The following is a 20,440-nucleotide window of genomic DNA, read 5'->3' on the forward strand; positions in this document are numbered from 1 at the left end:
GAGGGTATTTCTGTCCATCAAAATGGGGTTGGTTGGGTTTTTATTTTCTGTAAAGTTTTACCTCTACTTTATATATCCTGATATGACAAAGACCCTTTATTAAAGAGTGATGGGCAAATATATTCCTTTAGTCGGTGGGGTGTCTTTATACTAGTACTCATTTCTTTTTGTAGAGCAGAAGCTTCTTAGTTTGATGTAGTTCAATTCCATTATCTTCACTTCCGTTGCTTGGCCAATGGCATTAAATCATTGAAGATATCCCTAGATTCAATGTAATGAATTATTCTGCCACTCTTTTCCTCAATGTAGCTTATTAATTCAGTCTAATCTCGTGGTCTATAGTCCATCATGAATTGACTTTTGTGCGCAGTGGAAGAAAGGGACCTGAGTTTATTTTCTTTAATGTCATGAGTAGGAGCTGGAACAATAAATAGTACAGTGGATAGGGCAATCCCTGGCACCCCATGTTGTCCCCTGAGTCCACCAGGAGTGAATAAGCAGAACCAAGAATAAACCTTGAGTACTGCCAGGTATAGCCAAAAACAAACAAACAAACAAACAAAAGTTATGGATCATAAGTCAATGACAATTTTCTAGGAAAAATCAGCTGATGAGAGGACCCTGAAAGATGGGTAGCAAGTAAAAGTACTACATCTGTGTTCCAGGTGTGGGTGCATACTCCATTTGTAAGCAACATACAGCAAGGCTCAAGTTGGGGCTGGAGTGATAGCACAGCAAGTATATCAAAGTAGATAGCACAAAGAAATAAAAAGTTGATCACAAATTTGTAACTGCTGATTTAGATATACAACTGTTTAGTTCTTTATTTGGTTGCCATGAAAGGCAAAAGAGTAATATTGTAATCTTTCTCAACTACTGCTTTATTACTACTGGCTTTGTCTATGTCTGAGATACGCTCTATAGGATTTTCAGTATAATCTCTTTATTTCCCTTCTTTGGTATTACCAGTACTTCATTATTAGTAACTAAAGATGGCATTTATGAAGGGTTTAATATTCTTATTTTCATGAAAACTTGAATCTCTCCCCATTCACTTTCTCTCACTCCCTCTCTTTTCTCTCTCAAAATACATATTTTATTTTCTCTACATTTTAATATATAGTATATTACAAACATACATTCATACAGATACATATATGACAAGCACACATTCATATTTAAATGAATGTCTTGAGAGTGAGTCAGGACTGAAAAGAAAATGGAAAAATGAAAAGATACGGGATTTGCAAGAAAATGATTCTTCTAAGTACAAAGAAATGTTGGTACAAGCTAAAATACTCTACTATAGGCACCAAGAATCTCTAGGACAGGCATAATATTAAAAGTCATGATTTTTTATGCTCTACACTTCCAAATCCCCACAGACTTTAATCTCACGTCTTCTCCAGTCAATCTTGAGCGAGAAAGAAGATTGTGAGAAGAGGTTGATTTAGTGTCACCTCTTGGGTACCCAGAATGAGGTTGTTCTCCCTCTCTCAAATTTTATCCTTCTTAATTCTATATGTAGTGGATATAATCAGAATCCAGATTTCAGAGAAAGTTGAAATAAGAAGAGAGTCTATACACGCAAGGAGTGAAAGAGAGGTAATTGTATTACCGTACTCCAATTTGAAACATTCTTAAACCCAAGACCAGGGCACATAGTTTTATTATTGTTACAGCAAAAACCTTGTCACATTTTTCAGGTCTTTTAACTTTTTTTAATGTATCCTCAATGACTCAGCATTTTAATAATTTTGTGTTATTTATATTAGTTGGAAACTTCAATTCCCCTCCCATTTTATGAATGCATACAAAAGTTGCTATAGAAAAGTTAGCCTCTATTTCTTGACCTAGATAAAAAATCCAGTGTGCTTTTTGGAAAGGAGAGGAGGGACCTGGGCCATACTGAATTGTACCCAGGGCTAACTCCTGTCTCTGTGCTCAGGCATTACTCCTGGCAATGCTCAAGGAACCATATGAAGCTGCAGAGATCAAACAGAGGTTGACCTTGCACAAGACAAGCACCCTAAACCCTGTTACACTTTCCCTCTGATCCTTCGTAGTTTTACATTTTACTCCCTTCCACTGATAACTAAACTGTGATCACTTGATTAGAAACAAAAATTTCCAGGAGCTGGAGCAATAATACAGCAGGAAGGGCACTCGACTTGCACATAGCCAACTCAGGTTTGATCACCAGCACCCCATACGGACCCCTATAACCATCAGAAGTGATTTCTGTAAGCCCTGAACACCCAAAATTAAATGAAAAAAAGAAAAAAGAAAAAAATCTCACAAAAGATCTTATGAAAATATAATGTAACCTTCAAAGTTTACCTGTTATCTCAAAGAATAATAGTTGAGGGTTAGGCTATAATTGACTTCCAAATACACACACACACACACACACAAACACACATACACAATCAAGTTCCCCTTTCCATGAGATTATTCATATACATTAAAATAAAATAAATATAAGAACTGGCATGGAGACTATGTAGTCTCCATTACTATATAAAAATAGTAACATTTAACATTGCAAATGTCCAATGACAGACTTTACTGAACAGAGAAAATGAAAATTCTTTATTGAAAGTGTTTTTAATTAAACCATGTTTTTGTTTGAAAACTAAAATTTAAATTGGTATCCTATTGAAAGGTGAGATTCTTAAAATCAGGGCTACTCTTAAAATTTTAGACATTCTATGATCATAAGGAGTAACACGCCTAATGAATGAAAATATTAAACAAACACTTAAAAATACACTCAATTTACTGTTGTTATTTATGGTTTTTACCTGATTGCCAAAAAGATTGAATCCATTAATTGCTTCTAGAGCTGATTTTGCTAAGCCAACAGAGCTGAAAGAGAAAATTAAATACTCTGATGTATCTGTTTGCAAAATAATAATTATTATTTGATAAATATTCACAAGGAATTTTATTAGTTAACACTTAACAATAATTTCATAAGACATTTTGTTAAAAGAGATAGTATAGCAAGTAAAGTATTTGCCTGTATGAGACCACCCTGGGTTTGATCCTCAAAACCACATATGGTTCCCAAGTACTGTCAAGAGTGATCTCTGAGCACAGAAACATGTAAACCCCCCCAAAAAAGCAAATACAATGTCTAAGAGATTCCATCTGGAAATTTGCTTTTGTATAGTGATCTTCTGGGAAAAAATGTTTGTAAGTTCCACCTTGATCTATACAAATGGTCATATCAATGATGGAAGTAATTTTAATTCCAATTAACACTTATGTATTTGGTGACTTAAGTATAAAGTCATGACCACTAAAGGAAAGCATATTATTATGATATGTTCATAATAGTAAACAGGTTAGACATAATTAATTTAGAGAAATGTAAGAGTCTGACAACTTTGAGCCTAAAAATATCTCACAAAAGCCAGAGCAAGAAGTACTTTCTGAGCACTGCCAGGTATGACACCAAAGCAAACAGCAACAACAAAAAGGATCTTATATAACATTAATTAACCATAGAATATTGTTAAATATACTCATTCAAATACTCTTTAGTTAGGATCAAATTTATTAGGTCAAATATCACATATAATAATGCTGGAATATAGGAAAATCTCAATTTTACTAAAAATGACTATTATAAAAGCATGAAACCTATAAATCAACCTGCAGTCAGTCATGTGCAAAGCAAACACCTTAATCCCATTACTATTTCTCTGGCCCAACTAAGAAAATTTTATTAAAGAAAAATAAAAATGAATCTAAGAAAAAATATATAGTCTTCTCAAGAGAGGACAGAGTCGAAAGTGAAGTAAAGAAATGTGTACAGGGGCTGGAGCGATAACACAGCGGGTAGGGCATTTGGCTTGCACGTGGCTGACCTGGGTTCAATTCCCAGCATCCCATATGGTCCCCTGAGCACCGCCAGGAGTAATTCCTGAGTGCAAGAGCCAGGAGTTAACCCCTGTACATCGCTGGGTGTGATCCCCAAAAAAAGCAAAAGAAAAAAGTGTACATTCACCCAGAATAGGGAATGTAGGTAACTCCAAAAAGGAGTACCTTGAGTTGCTCTGGAAGCTGATTATATAAGGATCTTTCAAAGTTCCTTAACTTGAGTCTCTTTGTACAGATAAGAGTCCTTGCTGGGAACTATCAAGTAAAATAATTTTGAATTCAGGTGTTCTTCTTTAGAGTTTTATCAGAATCTTTCACCTGAGGATTTAGCCTGCAGAACCCTCAGCATCACTGGAGTAGCCTTAAGATCCCTGAGTGCTTTTGAATGGTCCTGGTGGTCCCTGCCACTGCAGGGCACAAGAAAGTATATAGTTATATCCCTGGATCCTAGAACTGAACCAATGTCATGGCTAGTTGGCTGAGTATTTCCAGAAGAGACCCCTGGACTTTCTGAGCGTCACTCGAGAGCCCCCTCCCTCGCAGGTCAAAAAACAGAAAAAAAACCAAAAATCAAATGACAAATGACCAAATACATGAGTAATGAAATATTTTACTGAATAAGTGTACTTTATATGAGTATTTCATGCAGTAAAGAAAATATACAGATGACAAATAATCATATACATTTATTAACATCATCCACTAAAAAATAATTAAAACCACAGTTTAGTCTTTATTTTTCTGGGGGAGGGGAGTGGGAATAATCACACCTAACAATACTCAAGGTTCAGCCATGTGCAATAGTTTACCCCTGAACTATTTCACTTCGACTTCTTGAGCTATCCAATCTATATTTCCTAAAAGAACAAAAGCTTTATACAGTACTGTGATTTTAATGTCTATATAGATGTTCAGTATGAGGGGAAAAAAAGATTAAATAAAGCAGAATTGATTTGCTTGCATCTATCACAGCTGAGTGAGCATTAAAAATTACTTAAAACTAAGTAGTTACTTTAAGTAACAAGTGTTATATGGAATAAACTGTCACTAAAGGCACCTTAAACTGAAAAGTGGTGTTATGAAGTTAAAAGTAGTGTTACTTATTTGGTGTTTTAGTGAAGGTATTCTTTATTTAAAAAGCTAAGAGAACTGAATATAAAACATCTTTAAAATTTCAAAATCATATTTAAGTTCTCTTTGTTTTGACAGCTTATTTTTTAATATCACAAATACAAGGTTTAAAAAATAAAAAAAGAAAAGTGCCTTTGAATGTAGTGTTCAATTTAGGAGTTAATATTTTAAAAACTTTTCTCTTTCAATATAGGCACATATACACATCACTAAGTTATTAGGAATGCTTTTTCTTTTTTCTTTCCAATAGCCAAAAAATTCAAAGCTATGTTTGGGATTTATAATCAAATAAGGTTTTTTTTTTGTTTTTAAGATTGTAAGCTATCCCCTTTTCTTATTCCCCCTCCCCTGAAAATTTAAAAGGACTCTAGGAGTTAGGTAAAGTTGAATAGTTGAATCAGGACTAGCCTGAGGATTACAGTTTAGACAGACACCACCCCAGTTAGATTCCTTCAGTTTTGAAGGGCCTAAAACGGAACCTTGAGAATACTTTTATAGAGTCAGAGAAATTGTACACTGGTAAAAGCGCTTATACTTGATGGGACTTATTCAGTCCCTGCACCACATATTGTTCCTCTAAGCAAAGGCCCAAGTGCCACAGAGTATGATACAAAAGCAAAACCAAAACAAGAATACTTCTGTATTTATAAGGACCATAGGCCTTTGGCTGGACAGTACTGGTCAGTGGAACCTACAGAATGGAGCACCTTTCTCAGCCTCCAATCACCTCTCTCCCCACTACCATACTAAAAAAGTCCACCCTGACACCTTTCCCACCATTTTTGGTACATGTGATGTATATCCTTTGTATGTTCCTCAGCTATGTATGCCAGCAGCTTCTTCTCATAAATATGTATGAGTTTCCTGGAAAACTACTCAGCCTAGTTCTGTTGAACACAAAACCAGACCTCCCACTTTCTTTCTTGTAAGCTTGTTTTCCAGTCTTGTTGGTAAACAAACTTTCCAACTTAAGACTGTTTTCAAACCAATAAAGTCCCTCTTTCTATTCAGTTGTTCCTGTGCTTTTCAGAACAATATAATAAATATCCAATTTATATTTCATAGAAGACTACAATAAGTGTTTTTGTTTAAAGGCAGACTCAAGCCACTGGAAATAAGAAGATTAAGAAATCTGAGTTAAACTCAGAGCAACTGATAAGACACTTGAATATGAGAATCATGTACTATCATTCAAAACATTTTGAAATGCTCCTGCTGCTTAAACAACCAAATCAACAGAAAAGTAAGGAGAGCGGGGGATGGTTACTTAAGGAATATTTCAGTAAACTTAGAGCAATGAACCCTTGCACAAAAGGATTAGACTATTTAAATGGAATTCAGATAAATGTAATGAGACCCCCTTTTAGAAAAATTCTGGGTTAACCTAGAAATACTAATTAAAAAAAAAACCTACTAAAAGGTATGGATACCAGCAAACTGACTGGGAAAAGAAAATCAGAAAGGGTCTAACCAAAGTGAGGCAGGCAGCTAGACTGGGAGAAGGGGTGGGGACTGACAATAGTAATTAAGGAACACCAGCTAAACAGGCACTGGCCTATACAGGCAAGGGTTATTGTTTGTTATTTTAGGATCTCTGAAATTATTAACACAGCTTAAAGATATACCAAAGAAATTAAAGACTAGATCAAACGAGAGTTCTGGGATGTGTTTTAACAGAAACAAGCTAAAAGCTATGAGATAATCTCAAACTGATAGCATTTTTATTTTCCAACACCCAGGCCTATAAGGACAGAAGGATATTGGTCTCCAACACCACTGCCATCATTATAGATTGCCACAAATGTTTTCAACTCAGTTCTCCTGCAGTTTTATTTATTTGTTTATTTTAATTTATTTTTTAATTGAATCACCATGTGGAAAGTTACAAAGCTTTCAGGTTTAAGTCTCAGTTATACAATGCTCGAACACCCATCCCTTCACCAGTGCACATTTTCCACCACCAAGAATCACAGTATAGTTCCCCGCCACCTCCCCAGCCCCCCACCCCACCTGTGTAACTGATAAATTTCACTTTACTTTCACTTTACACTCCTGCAGTTTTAAAGACACTTTTTTGGCATCCCAGAGGTATACTAAACAGTCTTGTAGAAGTCTGAGTTCAGAAACATTTGAAAAAAGTGTTTAAAATTCTTTCATGAGAATTGTATTTTGCCACATAAACTCAATAGATCAATATAAAAAGTATAACACCTCATCATTCAAAGCTAAATTGCAAACCACATTGTTCCAGCATTTTAATAAAATAGAGCTACAATTAAGATTTGTTTTGCATGTAAAAGGTAGCAACGAACATCCCAAAATAATCTTTCAAGTCTTGAAATTAAATCCTTAATGATTCAATTTAGAATGGTACCTCAGTTACAGAAAACAAATTGGAGTTTATTCTTTTTGTGCTGTTTTGTGGACACATCTGCTGATGCTCAAGGCTTGCTTCTGGCAGGGTTCAGGGAACTATATTTTATGCCAGGGATAAAAACTGGGTCAGCCTATTGCAAGACAAGTGTCCTGTCTGCTATACTATCTCTCTAGGCCAAAGTTTCTTTTCTTTGATTTCACTAAGGATCTTCAAATATTTGTCGGATTAATGGTAAGTTTTAACCATTTTTTTAAATTTTGGTCTATAATAGTTTTTATAAAGAACATAACTCCTATTTCAACATTTTACACTAAAACTAATAACAGTAAAATCACATTGGCATATATTAAATGTTAGTTTACAAAGCAAAAAGAGCATAAAAATAAAATAACTTTTAAAACATCCTTACCTAATTATATTTTTTTTTCAGATCCACACTCTTATATTTGATTGATAACCTCGGTGTTGATTACATAGTAGTCACAGTGGATTACAAAGTTATTTATGATAGAGTTTCAGGCGTAAAATGTTTTAATACCAATCTCTTGTTGGTGTCCATTTCCTTCTACCAATGCCCTGTTTCTCTCTGAGGCATCATTTAAATAACTTCTGGCACCGTGATTTATAGTACTGTAACTGATGGGGTTTCAGTCATAACAACGTACTACTTTTCAGCACTCACTTCTCTTCCCCATTGAACACTTAACTTCACCATTGTTGTAATATTCTCTTTCTTATTCTATTCCTCCCACATTCTTCACTTCTCCTTCCCCCCCCTCTCCAAGGCATGCTCCCTACTGAAAACCAGTATTCATGTTCTTTGTTTCAATTGTCTTTGGACATTCGCTATTCCCCTGCTGTTTCTTTATATTCCAAATATAAGAGACATCACTCTGCATTTGTCTCTCTCCTTCCAACTAATTTTACATAGTATGATAATTTCCAGAGCCATCCATGTATTAGCAAATTGCATGATTTATCTTTTCTTAAGGTCAAGTAATTTTTCATTGTGTACCACATACCACAGTTTCTTTATCCCGTCATCTGTTCTTGGGCACTTGGGTTGTTTCCAGATTTGGGCTACTGTGGATAGTGTTCCAAGGAATATACAGATGAAGACGTCTTTCTCTATTGCTTTTGGGCCCTTGAAGTATATTCCAAAGAGTGGAGCTGCTTAGAAATTCAATTTCTATTTTTTTGAGAAATGTCCATATTGCTTCCCAGAAAGATGGACCCTTGGACATTCCCACCAGCAGTAAAGGAGGGTCCCGTTTTCCTTGAATCCATATCAATACTGGTTATTTTTGTTCTTTTTGATGTTTGCCAGTCTCTGTCATACGAAGTGACGTCAACTTATTGTTCTGATTTATATTTCCCTGATGATTAGTGGCACAGAGCATTTTTCCACATGTCTTTGAACCATTTGCATTTTTTGGAGGAATTTTTTATTCCTCTTTCCCCATTTTTTTTTCTTTTTGGATCACACCTGGCCATGCACAGGGGTTACTCCTGACTTTGCATTCAGGAATTACTCCTGGTGGTGCTCAGGGGACCATACGAGATGCTGGGAATCGAACCTGGGTTGGCCGCATACAAGGCAAACGCCCTACCCGCTGTGCTATCGCTCCAGCCCCTCTGTCCCCATTTTTGATGGGGTTGGATTTCTTTTGGCATAGTTCTATAAGCAATATATCTATAATATATCTTGTATATCAGCACTTTATCAATGAGCAAATAATTTCTCCCAGTATGTGGGATATCTTTACATTTTGGTCACCATTTACTTTGAGATATAGAAGCTTCTTAATTTAATATCATTCCATCTGTTTATCTTTGTTTCTGCTTGCTTGGCCAAGGGTGCTGGTAGGATCCTTAAATATGTCTCTAGCCACAATGTCATGTGAAGCTCTGCCTAAGTTTTCCACGATACAATTTGTAGATTCAGGTCTGATATCAAGGTCTTCAATTCATTTTGATTTGAATTTTGTGCATAGTATTATAAAGGGGGCTAAATTCACTGTTTGCATGTGGCTGACCAGTTTTCCAAGACCATTTGTTGAAAAGTTTTTCTTGCTCCTTTATTGAAGATTAAACATTCATATACCTGATGATCTGTCTCTGGATTTTCAATTCCATTGATCTGAGAGTCTTTCCTTATTCCAGTACCATGATGTTTTACTACAGCTTTGTATTAAAGCTTAAAATGAGAGAACAAAATCTTTATTTCCTAGGATTTTTCTGGCAATTAAGAGGTTGTTATTTCATATGAATTTCAGGAGTATTTATCTATTCTTTTAAAAATGTCATGGGTATTTTTTAGAAGGATTGTATTGGTGTAGTGCTTTGGGGAGAAGTACTGTTTAGACAATGTTTATCCTCCCAATTCATGGACAGGGAAAATGTCTCCATCTCCTCCTGTTCTCCTTCCTTCCTCCTTCCTTCCTTCCTTCCTTCCTTCCTTCCTTCCTTCCTTCCTTCCTTCCTTCCTTCCTTCCTTCCTTCCTTCCTTCCTTCCTTCCTTCCTGCCTTCCTTTCCTCCCTCCCTCCCTCCCTCCCACCTTTCTTTCTATTAGTGAATCACTGTGAGGTACTCTTACATACTTACAAACTTTGGCCTTTGCATTTCTGTCATACAATGATCTGTTACTCATCCCTCCATCAGTGCCCATTCTCCACCACCAAGGATCTCAACATCCCTCCCACTCCCCACCCCTCATCCTCCCCACTCCACCACTGTGGCAGGGCATTCCCTTTTGTTCTCTCTCTTCTTTTGGGTATTGTGGTTTGCAATAGAGGTATTGAATGGCCTCTATTTCACTCTAATACCAAGCGGGTCCTCCCAGCACCCATTGCTTGGTGTTCCTTTCTCTGTCTGAACTGCTTTTTCCTCCAGCATGTGAGGTCAGCTTCCAAGCCATATGGTGAACCTCCTGGTCCTTATCTCTAATATTCTTGGATGTTAGTGTCCTGTTTTGATACTTTATATTCCACAGATGAGTGCAATCTTTCTATGTACGTCCCTCTCTTTCTGATTGATTTCACTTAACATGATACTTTCCATGTTGATCCACTTATATGCAAATTTCATGACTTCATCTTTCCTAAAAGCTACATAGTATTCCATTATGTAGATGTACCAGAGTTTCTTTAACCAGTCATCTGTTCTTGGACACTCCGGATTTTTCCGGACTTTGGCTATTTTAAACAGTGCAGCAATGAATATACAGTGCATATGTCATTTCTACTATATTTTTTGCCTCTCCGGGATATATTCCCAGAAGTGGTATTGCTGGGTCAAATGGGAGCTCAATTTCTTATTTTTTGAGAAGCGTCCATACTGTTTTCCAAAAGGGCTGAACCAGATGGCATTCCTACCAGCAGTGAAGAAGAGTCCCTTTCTCCCTACATCCTCGACAATATCCATTGCTTTTGTTCTTTTGGATGTGGGCCAGTGTCTGTGGTGTGAGATGCAATCTCATTGTTGTTCTGATCAGCATCTCCCTGATGATTAGTGATGTAGAGCATTTTCTCATGTATCTTTTAGCCATTTGGATGTCTTTGAGAAAGTTTCTGTTCATTTCATTGCCCCATTTTCTGATGGGGTTGGATGTTTTTTCTTATTGTGGAGTTCAACCAGTGCCTTGTATATTCTTGATATCAACCCTTTATCAGATGGGTGTTGGGTGAATATCCTTTCCCATTCTGTGGATTCTTTATATTCTGGTCACTTTTTTTTTCTCCTTTTTTGCTTATTTTGGGTCTCACTCGGCATTGCTCAGGGGTTACTCCTGGCTCTTCACTCAGGAATTACTCCTGATGGTGCTTGGGGGACCATATGGGATGCTGGAAATCAAACCTGGGTTGGCCGCGTGCAAGGCAAATACCCTATCCGCTGTGCTATCACTCCAGCTCCTCACTGTTTTTTGGAGCTACAGAAGCTTCTTATTTTAAGATAGTGCCATTTGTTTATCTCTGTTTCCACTTGCCTGGTCAGTGGCGAGTCATCTTTGAAGATACTGTTAGCTTCAATATCGTGGAGGGTTTTGCCAACCTTGTCTTTCATGTACCTTATGGATTCTGGTCTGATGTTGAGGTCTTTAATCCACTTTGACCTGACTTTTGTACATGGTATTAGGTAGAGATATGAGCCCATTTTTTTTGCATGTATCTGTCCAGTTTTGTCAGCACCATTTGTTAAAGAGTCTTTCCTTGCTCCACTTCACATTTCTTGCTCCCTTATCAAAGACTAGATGTTCATATATTTGAGGGTGTGTGTAAGGATGTTCATATATTTGAGGGTGTGTGTAAGGATATTCAACCCTGTTCCATTGGTCTACTACTCTGCCTTTTTTCCAGTACCACGCTGTTTTAGTTATTACCGCTTTGTAGTAGAGTTTGAGGTTGGGGAAGGTGTTGCCTCCCATCTTCTTTTTCCCCAGAATTAATTTAGCTATTCGTGGGGGGTTGTTGTTCCATATGAATTTCAAGAGAGTTTGGTCTACTTCCTTGAAGAATGTCATGGGTATCCTTATAGGTATCGCACTGAATCTGTATAATGCTTTGGAGAGTATTGCCATTTTGACAATGTTAATTCTCCTAATCCATAATCAGGTGATGGTGTTTCCACTTCCTTGTGTCCTCTTTTATTTCGTGAAGTAACGTTTTGTAGTTTTCTCTCTACAGGTCTTTCACCTCCTTAGTTAAGATGATTAAGAGGTATTTGATTTTCTGAGGTATGATTGTGAACAGGATTGCTTTTTTCATATCACTTTCTTCTCTCTCATTATTTACATATAGGAAAGCCATGGACTTTTGAGTATTGATTTTACAGCCTGCAACTTTACTATACAAGTCTATTGTTTCTAGGAGTTTCTTGGTAGAGCTTTAGGGGTTCTCTAAATATAGTATCATATCATCTGCAAATAGTGAGAGCTTGATTTCTTCCTTTCCTATCTGGACGCCCTTAATGTCTTTTTATTGCCTTGCTGGGGTCTCAGTAGCTGGTCTGAGACTTTGACCTAATCCCCTGCCACTTGAAAGTTAAGAGTTAGCCCTGTTTACAGGGGCCCAGGGGCTTGCTTCAGCACTCCACACACGTAGGCACTCTGGTTGAAGATGAGGGATGTAATGAGTTACCATCTGCCTGAGCTAATACACCTAGCCCTGAGAGCAAGAGATGTAAATCATTAACATCTATATTGAGCCTAACAAGGTAAAAGTGAAACATGTGGATTGCCCCTGAAATGTGGGTATAAAAACCCCTGTGTGAGAGCTAATAAACGGATTGCTGATTGACCACCAGCTTTCCGCCCCTCCAGGTGGTTCTTTCTTGGTGGCAGCGTGAGTCCGTGGTATGTGGAGGGTCAGGGCAGAGGCTTCTCCCATTCTCACTCCCTCTCCTATAGGGAGTAAATCTGGCAACCCGAGGGATTATACTCCAGTGTGCCGGAGTCAACTGGCCAGGACCCCGACATCTGGCGCCCAAACAGGCACAGCATGGATGTGGACAGTGTGGACATCGCTGGAGCAAGAGAAGACACCTCCCCCCACCCCGCCCGGCCGATCTCCCTGAATCCATGCAGTAAAATAGGCGACTGCATCAGAGATACCTGGCTGGTAATTCAAGAACGGGAATGAACTGGCACTCAAGCTCTGCCCCAACGGTAAGGTAGACTATCAGAAGAGTCCTCCTTGAGACAAAGCTGTTTCAGTCAATTCCCACTTTGTTTTCACTTCTCCCCCCGCCCATGGGATGCCTAGCATCAATCCTTTATTTGGCGTCTTGGCTCATTCTTGCTGTGTGTTTTCTCGACCTCTGTGTTCTTTCCTCTGTCTCGATGGTCCTTTAGCGGAACCATCATCTATCCTGACCTTCTCAACCCCACTAAATATCATGGGCAACTCCATTCAGAAGGTGCCTCACCCAGGTCTGAAAGCTTTACATTTTTTGCTAAAAATCTGGGGGCTAGAATTTTCTGAGGATGGGGCATTTAAGATTTGGAGCGCTATCCTTGACGTGGCTCCTTGGGTGACTACTGAGGACCTCTTCTCGTGGGACACCTGGGATCAGACACACAAGCTTGTTGTAGAACGGGCCGAAAAGATAGGCAAGGGGCCCCCCGCCAGGTTTGTATGCAGCAGTGGCAGCTTAAACCGCATGCTTCCAGGAGGAGAGTGTGTCTCTCCTGGTACTAGGCAGGCAGCCGTTTCAGGATCACCCTTTATCGATAGAGAATGAAATAGCTGAGGAGACTTTTGGAGGAGACCTGAATCCTCTCACCCCACTGCCCCTCCAGAAGAAACTTCTGCTCCCTTCTATGACCCGAGACTGGAGAAGGATTACTGGAGGCCCTTTTGGGCCTTTGCAGTCAATCTCAGTCCAGTGAGGGGCTCAACCTGCAGTTTAGTATCATTGGGTACCTGGGGACTTAAAAGCTAAAAAAAAAAAAAGGCAGTGGCTAAGGATGGGCCCAACTCACCGTGGGCTGATACCACCCTCCAGGGGCTAGCCCATCAGCCCTGCACCACTACAGACTGGAGAGCCCTTTGTCGAGCAGTGCTCCCCAGCACCCAGTTTATAAGATGGGGTGCTTTCTTTAAGGAAGAATGCCACACGCAGGCGGACCGAAATGCTGCTGCCCAACCCCCCATCCCCACAACATATGAGCAGTTGTCAGGGACAGATCATCAGTGGAGCACAGGCCCCCAGCAGGCTACCATCCCAGACCCTTATCAAGATCAGGTTCGTGCCCTGGTGTTATCAGTCTGGCGGTGCTTGAGGAGGGTCCCACTGAGCCTCAGGTGGAATGTGACAAAAGATAGGGGAAGACCTCCCAATCTTTGACAGGGTTCAAAAGAGCATCAAGCACAACTTTCCCCGGGGCAGCTGAGAGATCAGTTTATCAAACTGTTGGTATGGGACGGCATGACTATGAAGCATAGGACCACTTGGGCGGACATGAAAAATGGCTTCATAGATTATTGGATATGTGCTACCCAAGATTTAGGGTCCTCTATGCAGCAGACCCAGGTGCTAGCCGCAGCCTTACAGAATCAGAATGAGAGCCTTGCAGAAACTTTGGCAAGTGCACTGCAAGCTCAAACGAAGCCTATGACAGGCACTTTCGCAAGCCTCTGTGTCACTAGTACCTACTCGGAGATCCCTCCAACCGAGGGGCAATGGAGAGTGTTATGTCTGTGGGGAACAAGGGCACATTGCAGAGAATGCCCCAATAGAAAATCCTGACAATACCCAGGGGGTGTGATAACGCCCTTGAGGAGGATGTCCTTTTTTGTTTAATTTCTAGATGGCAGTTTCCTTTTGGACCACAACACTCCTTGTGGTCGCCACGGATGCCACTGGATACCAGCCATACAACTTCAGCTGGAAACTCAGATGATGTTTGTATGTGCCTAGCAATAAGAAATGTGTGTGTGGGTGGGCGGGGGAGAGTGTTGGACTACTTTTGTATGGGTTGGCTAAATGCAGGAGGGAAAAGTCATTTTACTATTGCTATTTGTAAACTGCCTTATTCAGATGATAAGAACCCGATTTGGGGCCATGGTGATGCTCAGCCATATAGTAGATAAACTTGCAGACCCTCAAACAGGAGATGCGGTATGGGTGCATGTGGCCATGGAAGGAGTGCAACATAGCAGCCACGCAAGGAGAGACATTGGGTCAGAGAGCCAGAGACTGGTAAGACCTCAGAGGAGGCAACCTAAGACAGGCCCGACCCCTAAGGCCCCAGCGAGGCTGCCAGGTGGCCCTCAGCAGCTGGCTTTTACATAAAACAAAAAGGGGGAGATGACCTGAGACTTTGACTAAATCCCCTGCCCCTGAAAGGAAGAGTAGGCCCTGTTTACAGGGGCCCAGGGGCTTGCTTCAGCACTCCACACAAGTAGGCACTCTGGTTGAAGATGAGGGATGTAATAGTTATCATCTGCCTGAGCTAATACACCTGACCCTTAGAGCGGGAGATGTAAATCATTAACATCTATATGGAGCCTAACAAGGTAAAAGGGAAATATGTGGATTGCCCCTGAAATGATGTATAAAAAACCCTGTGTGAGAGCTAATAAACAGATTGCTGATTGACCACCAGCTTTTCCCCCTCCACGTGGTTCCTTCCCGGTGGCGGCGAGAGTCCGTGGGTGTGTGGAGGGTCAGGGCAAAGGCTTCTCCCCTTTCTACTCCCTCTCCTATAGGGAGTAAGTCTGGTGACAAGGGGGATCGTACTCCAGTGTGCTGGGGTCAACTGGACAGGACCCCGACATTGCCTAATCACTATTGCAAGTACTTCCAGTAATATACTGAACAGAAATAGTGAGAGTGGGAATCCTTGTCTTGTCCCTGATCTTAGAGGGAAGGTCCTTAGTTTTTCCCCACTGAGGATAATGCTTGCTATAGGCTTGTGGTAGATGGCTTTGACTATACTGAGGAAGGTCCCTTCTATACCCATTTTGGCGAGAGTTTTCATCATAAATGGGTGATCTTGTCAAATGCTTTCTCTGCATCTATTGATATGATCATATGGTTTTTATCTTTTGTTGATATAATGGATTATGTTGATTTTCCGAATGTTAAACTACCCTTACATCCCAGGGATGAATCCCACTTGGTTGAAGTGTATGATCTTTTTGATGAAATGTTGGATTCTATTTGGTAATATTTTGATGAGGATCTTTGCATCCGTATTCATCAGATATCAGCCTGTAATTTTCTTTTTTTGTGGTGTCTGTTTGCTTTTGGTATCAGGGTGATATGTGCCTCATAGAGACTGTTTGGGAGAGTTTCTGTTTCCTCGATTTCCTGGAAAAGCTTGAAAAAGAACTGGCAATAGGTCCTCTTTAAATATTTGGAAGAATTCAGTAGTGAATCTACCTGGACCTGGACTTTTGTTTCTGGGGAGACTTTTAATTACAGTTTCAATTTCCTTGATAGTAATAGGTCTATTCAGGTATTCCAAATCATCTTGGTTCAGCCTTAGGAGGTTATAGAAATCCAGGAATTTATCCACTTCTAGATTCTCTTGTTTCATGGCATACAGACTTTCAAAGTAGTCTCTTTTGAATTTCTTTGGTTTCTGTTGTGATGGCCCCCTTTTCATTTGTGATTCAGTTTATTAGGGTTCTCTCTTTGTGAGTCTTGCCAATGGTTTATCAATCCTATTTATTTTCTCAAAGAACCAGCTCTTAGTTTCATTGATCTTCTGGATTGTTTTTGAATTTCTGCTCTAAGTTTTATTATTTCTTTCCTTGTGCTTGGTTTGAGTTCCTTTGTTGGTCCTTTTCTAAGGTATTGAGCTGTGAGGTCAAGTTATCTATGTGGGCCCTTCCTGAGATATGCATACAGAGCTATAAATTTTCCCCTTAACACGGCTTTAGCTGTGTCCCACAGGTTCTGATAGCTCGTGTCATTCTCATTTGATTCCAGGTACTTTTGATTTCTTCCTTGATTTCCTCCCTGACCCACTCATTGTTCGACATTGAGTTGTTTAATTTCTAGGTGTATTATTTGGTTTTCTGCATCTGTGCATGATTAACTTTATTCATCAGTGCATCATGGTCTGAGAAGATCACTGATACAATTTCTATCTTCTGATTCTACTGAGGTATGCCTTGTGGCCCAGCATGTCATCTATTTTTTAGAATGTTCCATGTATATGTGTATGGAAAAGAACGTATTTTCTCTTCTATTTCTTTTAGTAGTGTTTGTAGTTTTCTCTGATAGGTCTTTCACCTATTTTGTTAAAGCTGGTTCCTAGGTACTTGATTTTCTGAAGCACAATTGTGAATGGGATTGTTTAATTTCTCTCTCATTAGTTACATACAGAAAAATCCATGGAATTTTGCATGCTGATTTTGCAGCTGCCACTTTGCTTTAAAATCTATTGCTTATAAAAGCTTTTATCAGTGTTTATGGATTTCTAAATTTAGTATCATTCACCCACAAATAGATCATGACTTCTTATCTGGATGCCTTTAATATCTTTCTTGCCTAATTGCTATGGCAAGAAATTCCATATTCCAAAATCACTATTCCATTACTGTATTGAATAGTACAATACAGGACTATTAAATTCACTACTACATTACTGTATTGAATAGTACAATACAGTACTATTACAATAAAGTGGGCATTCTCATCTAGTGTGTTGTGAAATGCTCTCATTTTTTCACCAGTAAACATTATGTTTTCTGTGCACTTATGGCAAATAGTTTTAAGTATGTTGAGGAAAGTTCCTTCAACTCTATAATTTTATTGAGTTTTTATCATGAATGGGTAATGGATCTTGTCAAATGTTTTCTGCATCTATTGATTATATGATTTTTAGTTTTTTCTTGCATTAATATGATCTTTGGGACTGGAGCAATAGCACAGCGGGTAGGATGTTTGTCTTGCACACAGCCGACCTGGGTTCAATTCCTCTTTCCCTCTTGGAGAGCCTGGCAAGCTACCTATGGCATATTGGATATGCCAAAAACAGTAACAAGTCTCACAATGGAGACATTACTGGTGCCTGCTTGAGCAAATCATTGAACAATGGGACAACAGTGCTACAGTCCTACAATATGATCTTTTACATTGCTTAGTTTATGTTAAACCAAACTTGCATCCCTGGGATGAATCTCATTGGTGTCTGATTGTTTTAATGATTTGTTAGATTCAATTTGCTGGTATTTTGCTGAGAATTTCTACATTTATGTTCATCAGAGATATTGGTCTATTTTCTTTATGTACTGTCTCTGATTTTGTTTTTAAATCAGGGTAATGTTTGTCTCAAGGAACTTGAGTGCTTCTGTTTCTTAGATTTTCTGAAAGAGTCTGGATAAAAATGGCAATGGTTTCTCTTTAAAAGTCTGGGAGAACTCACTAGTGAACCCCTCTGGGCCTGGACTTTGTTTTGGAGTAAACTTTGATTATCATTCTCATTTTCTTGATAGTGAATGAGTTGTTAAAGTGTATCTTGGGGCTGGAGCAATAGCACAGCGGGTAGGGTGTTTGCTTACACGCGGCTGACCCGGGTTCGATTCTCAGTATCCCATATGGTCCCCTGAGCACTGCCAGGAGTAATTCCTGAGCACAGAGCCAGGAGTAACCCCTGTGCATCGCCAGGTCTAACCTAAAAAGCAAAAAGTAAAAAAAATAATAAAAAATAAAGTGTTTGTATCTTTTGGTTCAATCTTGGCAGGTTATAGGAGTTCAAAATTTATCCATTTCTTCTAAACTCTTTGTGGCAAAAGATTTTCAAAATCTCTGATTTTTTTAAATTTCTGTAGTATTCATTGAGACATCTCTGCTTTCATTTTTAATTTGGTTTATTGGAGTTATCTTTGTTTCTGTCAGTCTTGTTGTGCATTATTTATTTTATTTTTTCAAATAATGACCTCTTGTTTTCATTAATCTTTTTGATTATTATTCCAATTCATTAATTTCTGCTGTTTTATTACTTCCTTTGTCCTGACTGCTTCGGGCTCTTTGTGTCTATCCTTTTCTAGTATCTTACGCTACTCAGGTTATTTATGTGGACCCTTTTTTCCTTTCTATTGTATGCCTGCATGCTTGCATTGCTATGAACTTTCCTCTTAACATTGCTTTTCCTGTGCCCCATACATCTGGCAGCTCCTATCTTCATTCTCATTTGTTTATTGGAATCTTTTTATATATCTGATTAGTAATGGAAGTGTTTTCTTCTGGGCTGTCTTCATTCTACCCTGCTTCCATTGCTCCCATTGCAGTCTGGTAATAAAGTTCTCTGCTTTGCTATCCTTGCCCTGCTACCAGGAAGATCTTTCAGGAAGTCAGTCAACATATACTAATATGGAGTCATTTCTGTGTAGTACTCTACAAGGCCTATGAATTTGCTTCCAGAGTCCAATTTATTCTTGTTGTGGGTTGTGGAGGAGGGAAGAGATATGCTTCCAGGGAAGTGGGGCTTGAGACATGTCTAGTTATCAGCCTGAAAAAGAGGAGGAGCTTCTGATGGCCCTGGGGCACATTCTGTGGTGTCCAGGATTGCATTAGCAATGGCACGATAACTTAATTTAGATGACTGCCAACATAACATTGCCTTTTTATTTTTTGCATTTTTTCAGAATTTGCTTACTGTCTGAACAACACTTCCCTAAAAATTACTTTGCCACTTCATTAACTTGATTGCTACTGTAGAACAAAATTGACTGGATGTGAAGTTTTTTTTTTTGCTTTTTGGGTCACACCCAGCAATGCTCAGGGGTTACTCCTGGCTTTGCACTCAGGAATTACTCCTGGCAGTGTTTGGGGGACCATATGGGATGCCGGGGATCGAACCCGGGTCGGCCACATGCAAGGCAAACACCCTACCCGCTGTGTTATTTCTCCAGCCCCTGGATGTGAAGTTTTAGAGGTTTTTCTAGTCAGCTCTAAAAAGAAATAAACCCCATCATTCTTTTTCTTTTTCCTTTTCTGTTCTTTCACTTTTTTCCCTTTCTTTTCTGTTACTTCTGTTCCTCCCACTCTCCCTCCCTCCATCTCTCATTCCTGACACTAAAAGATGTGCAACAGCCAAACCCATCTTAATATTTCATCTCTTTGGTAAGACCATCCTGTACAAGGATTAGGCTCAATATTAGCAATGGGAGACTAAGATTGGACCTAGCAGCATCCTCCATACAACATATTTTATGAATAACAAATTTTTAACTCTTGGATTGCATTTCCTTGCATCTAGAATTCTTCCTCCCTCAGAGTTCAAAATCTAGACAAATTTTGCATGGAAATGTTTGTTTACTTTTGTCTTTAAACTACCAAACAAAACAGCAGCATTTTCTGGAATATATGTCTTTTAAAATCACACTCATTAGTGCCATTTGACTCTTTACTCCCATCAATCCCAGGCCACTATAGATTTATTTCTATTGTGGTCTATCCAGAATTAATTATCTCTTTTATTCATTTTTGGTGGCTGATTATAATTGTATCTTTTGAATTTCATTTTTCAGGTGTCACTGTCAATAAGTTATTTTGTTGTTCTTGTTCAGCTAGAATATTAGAAATTGTTA

The 20,440-nt window shown here is 39.0% G+C and overlaps 1 protein-coding gene across 2 annotated transcripts in view; it reads right to left on the reverse strand.

The window, feature by feature from the left end:
* PHKB (phosphorylase kinase regulatory subunit beta) overlaps nucleotides 1-20,440 on the reverse strand; it is a 262,109-nt gene that overhangs the window by 157,570 nt on the left and 84,099 nt on the right. For both annotated transcript variants that reach the window (XM_004600687.2, XM_055146377.1), the window contains one exon: nucleotides 2,805-2,868. In XM_004600687.2, coding sequence (XP_004600744.2) covers nucleotides 2,805-2,868 — 64 coding nt within the window. The remainder of the gene's footprint in view (nucleotides 1-2,804; nucleotides 2,869-20,440) is intronic.

This window comes from Sorex araneus, chromosome 8 (genome assembly GCF_027595985.1).
Source record: "Sorex araneus isolate mSorAra2 chromosome 8, mSorAra2.pri, whole genome shotgun sequence".
In the NCBI taxonomy this organism is placed as follows: domain Eukaryota; kingdom Metazoa; phylum Chordata; class Mammalia; order Eulipotyphla; family Soricidae; genus Sorex; species Sorex araneus.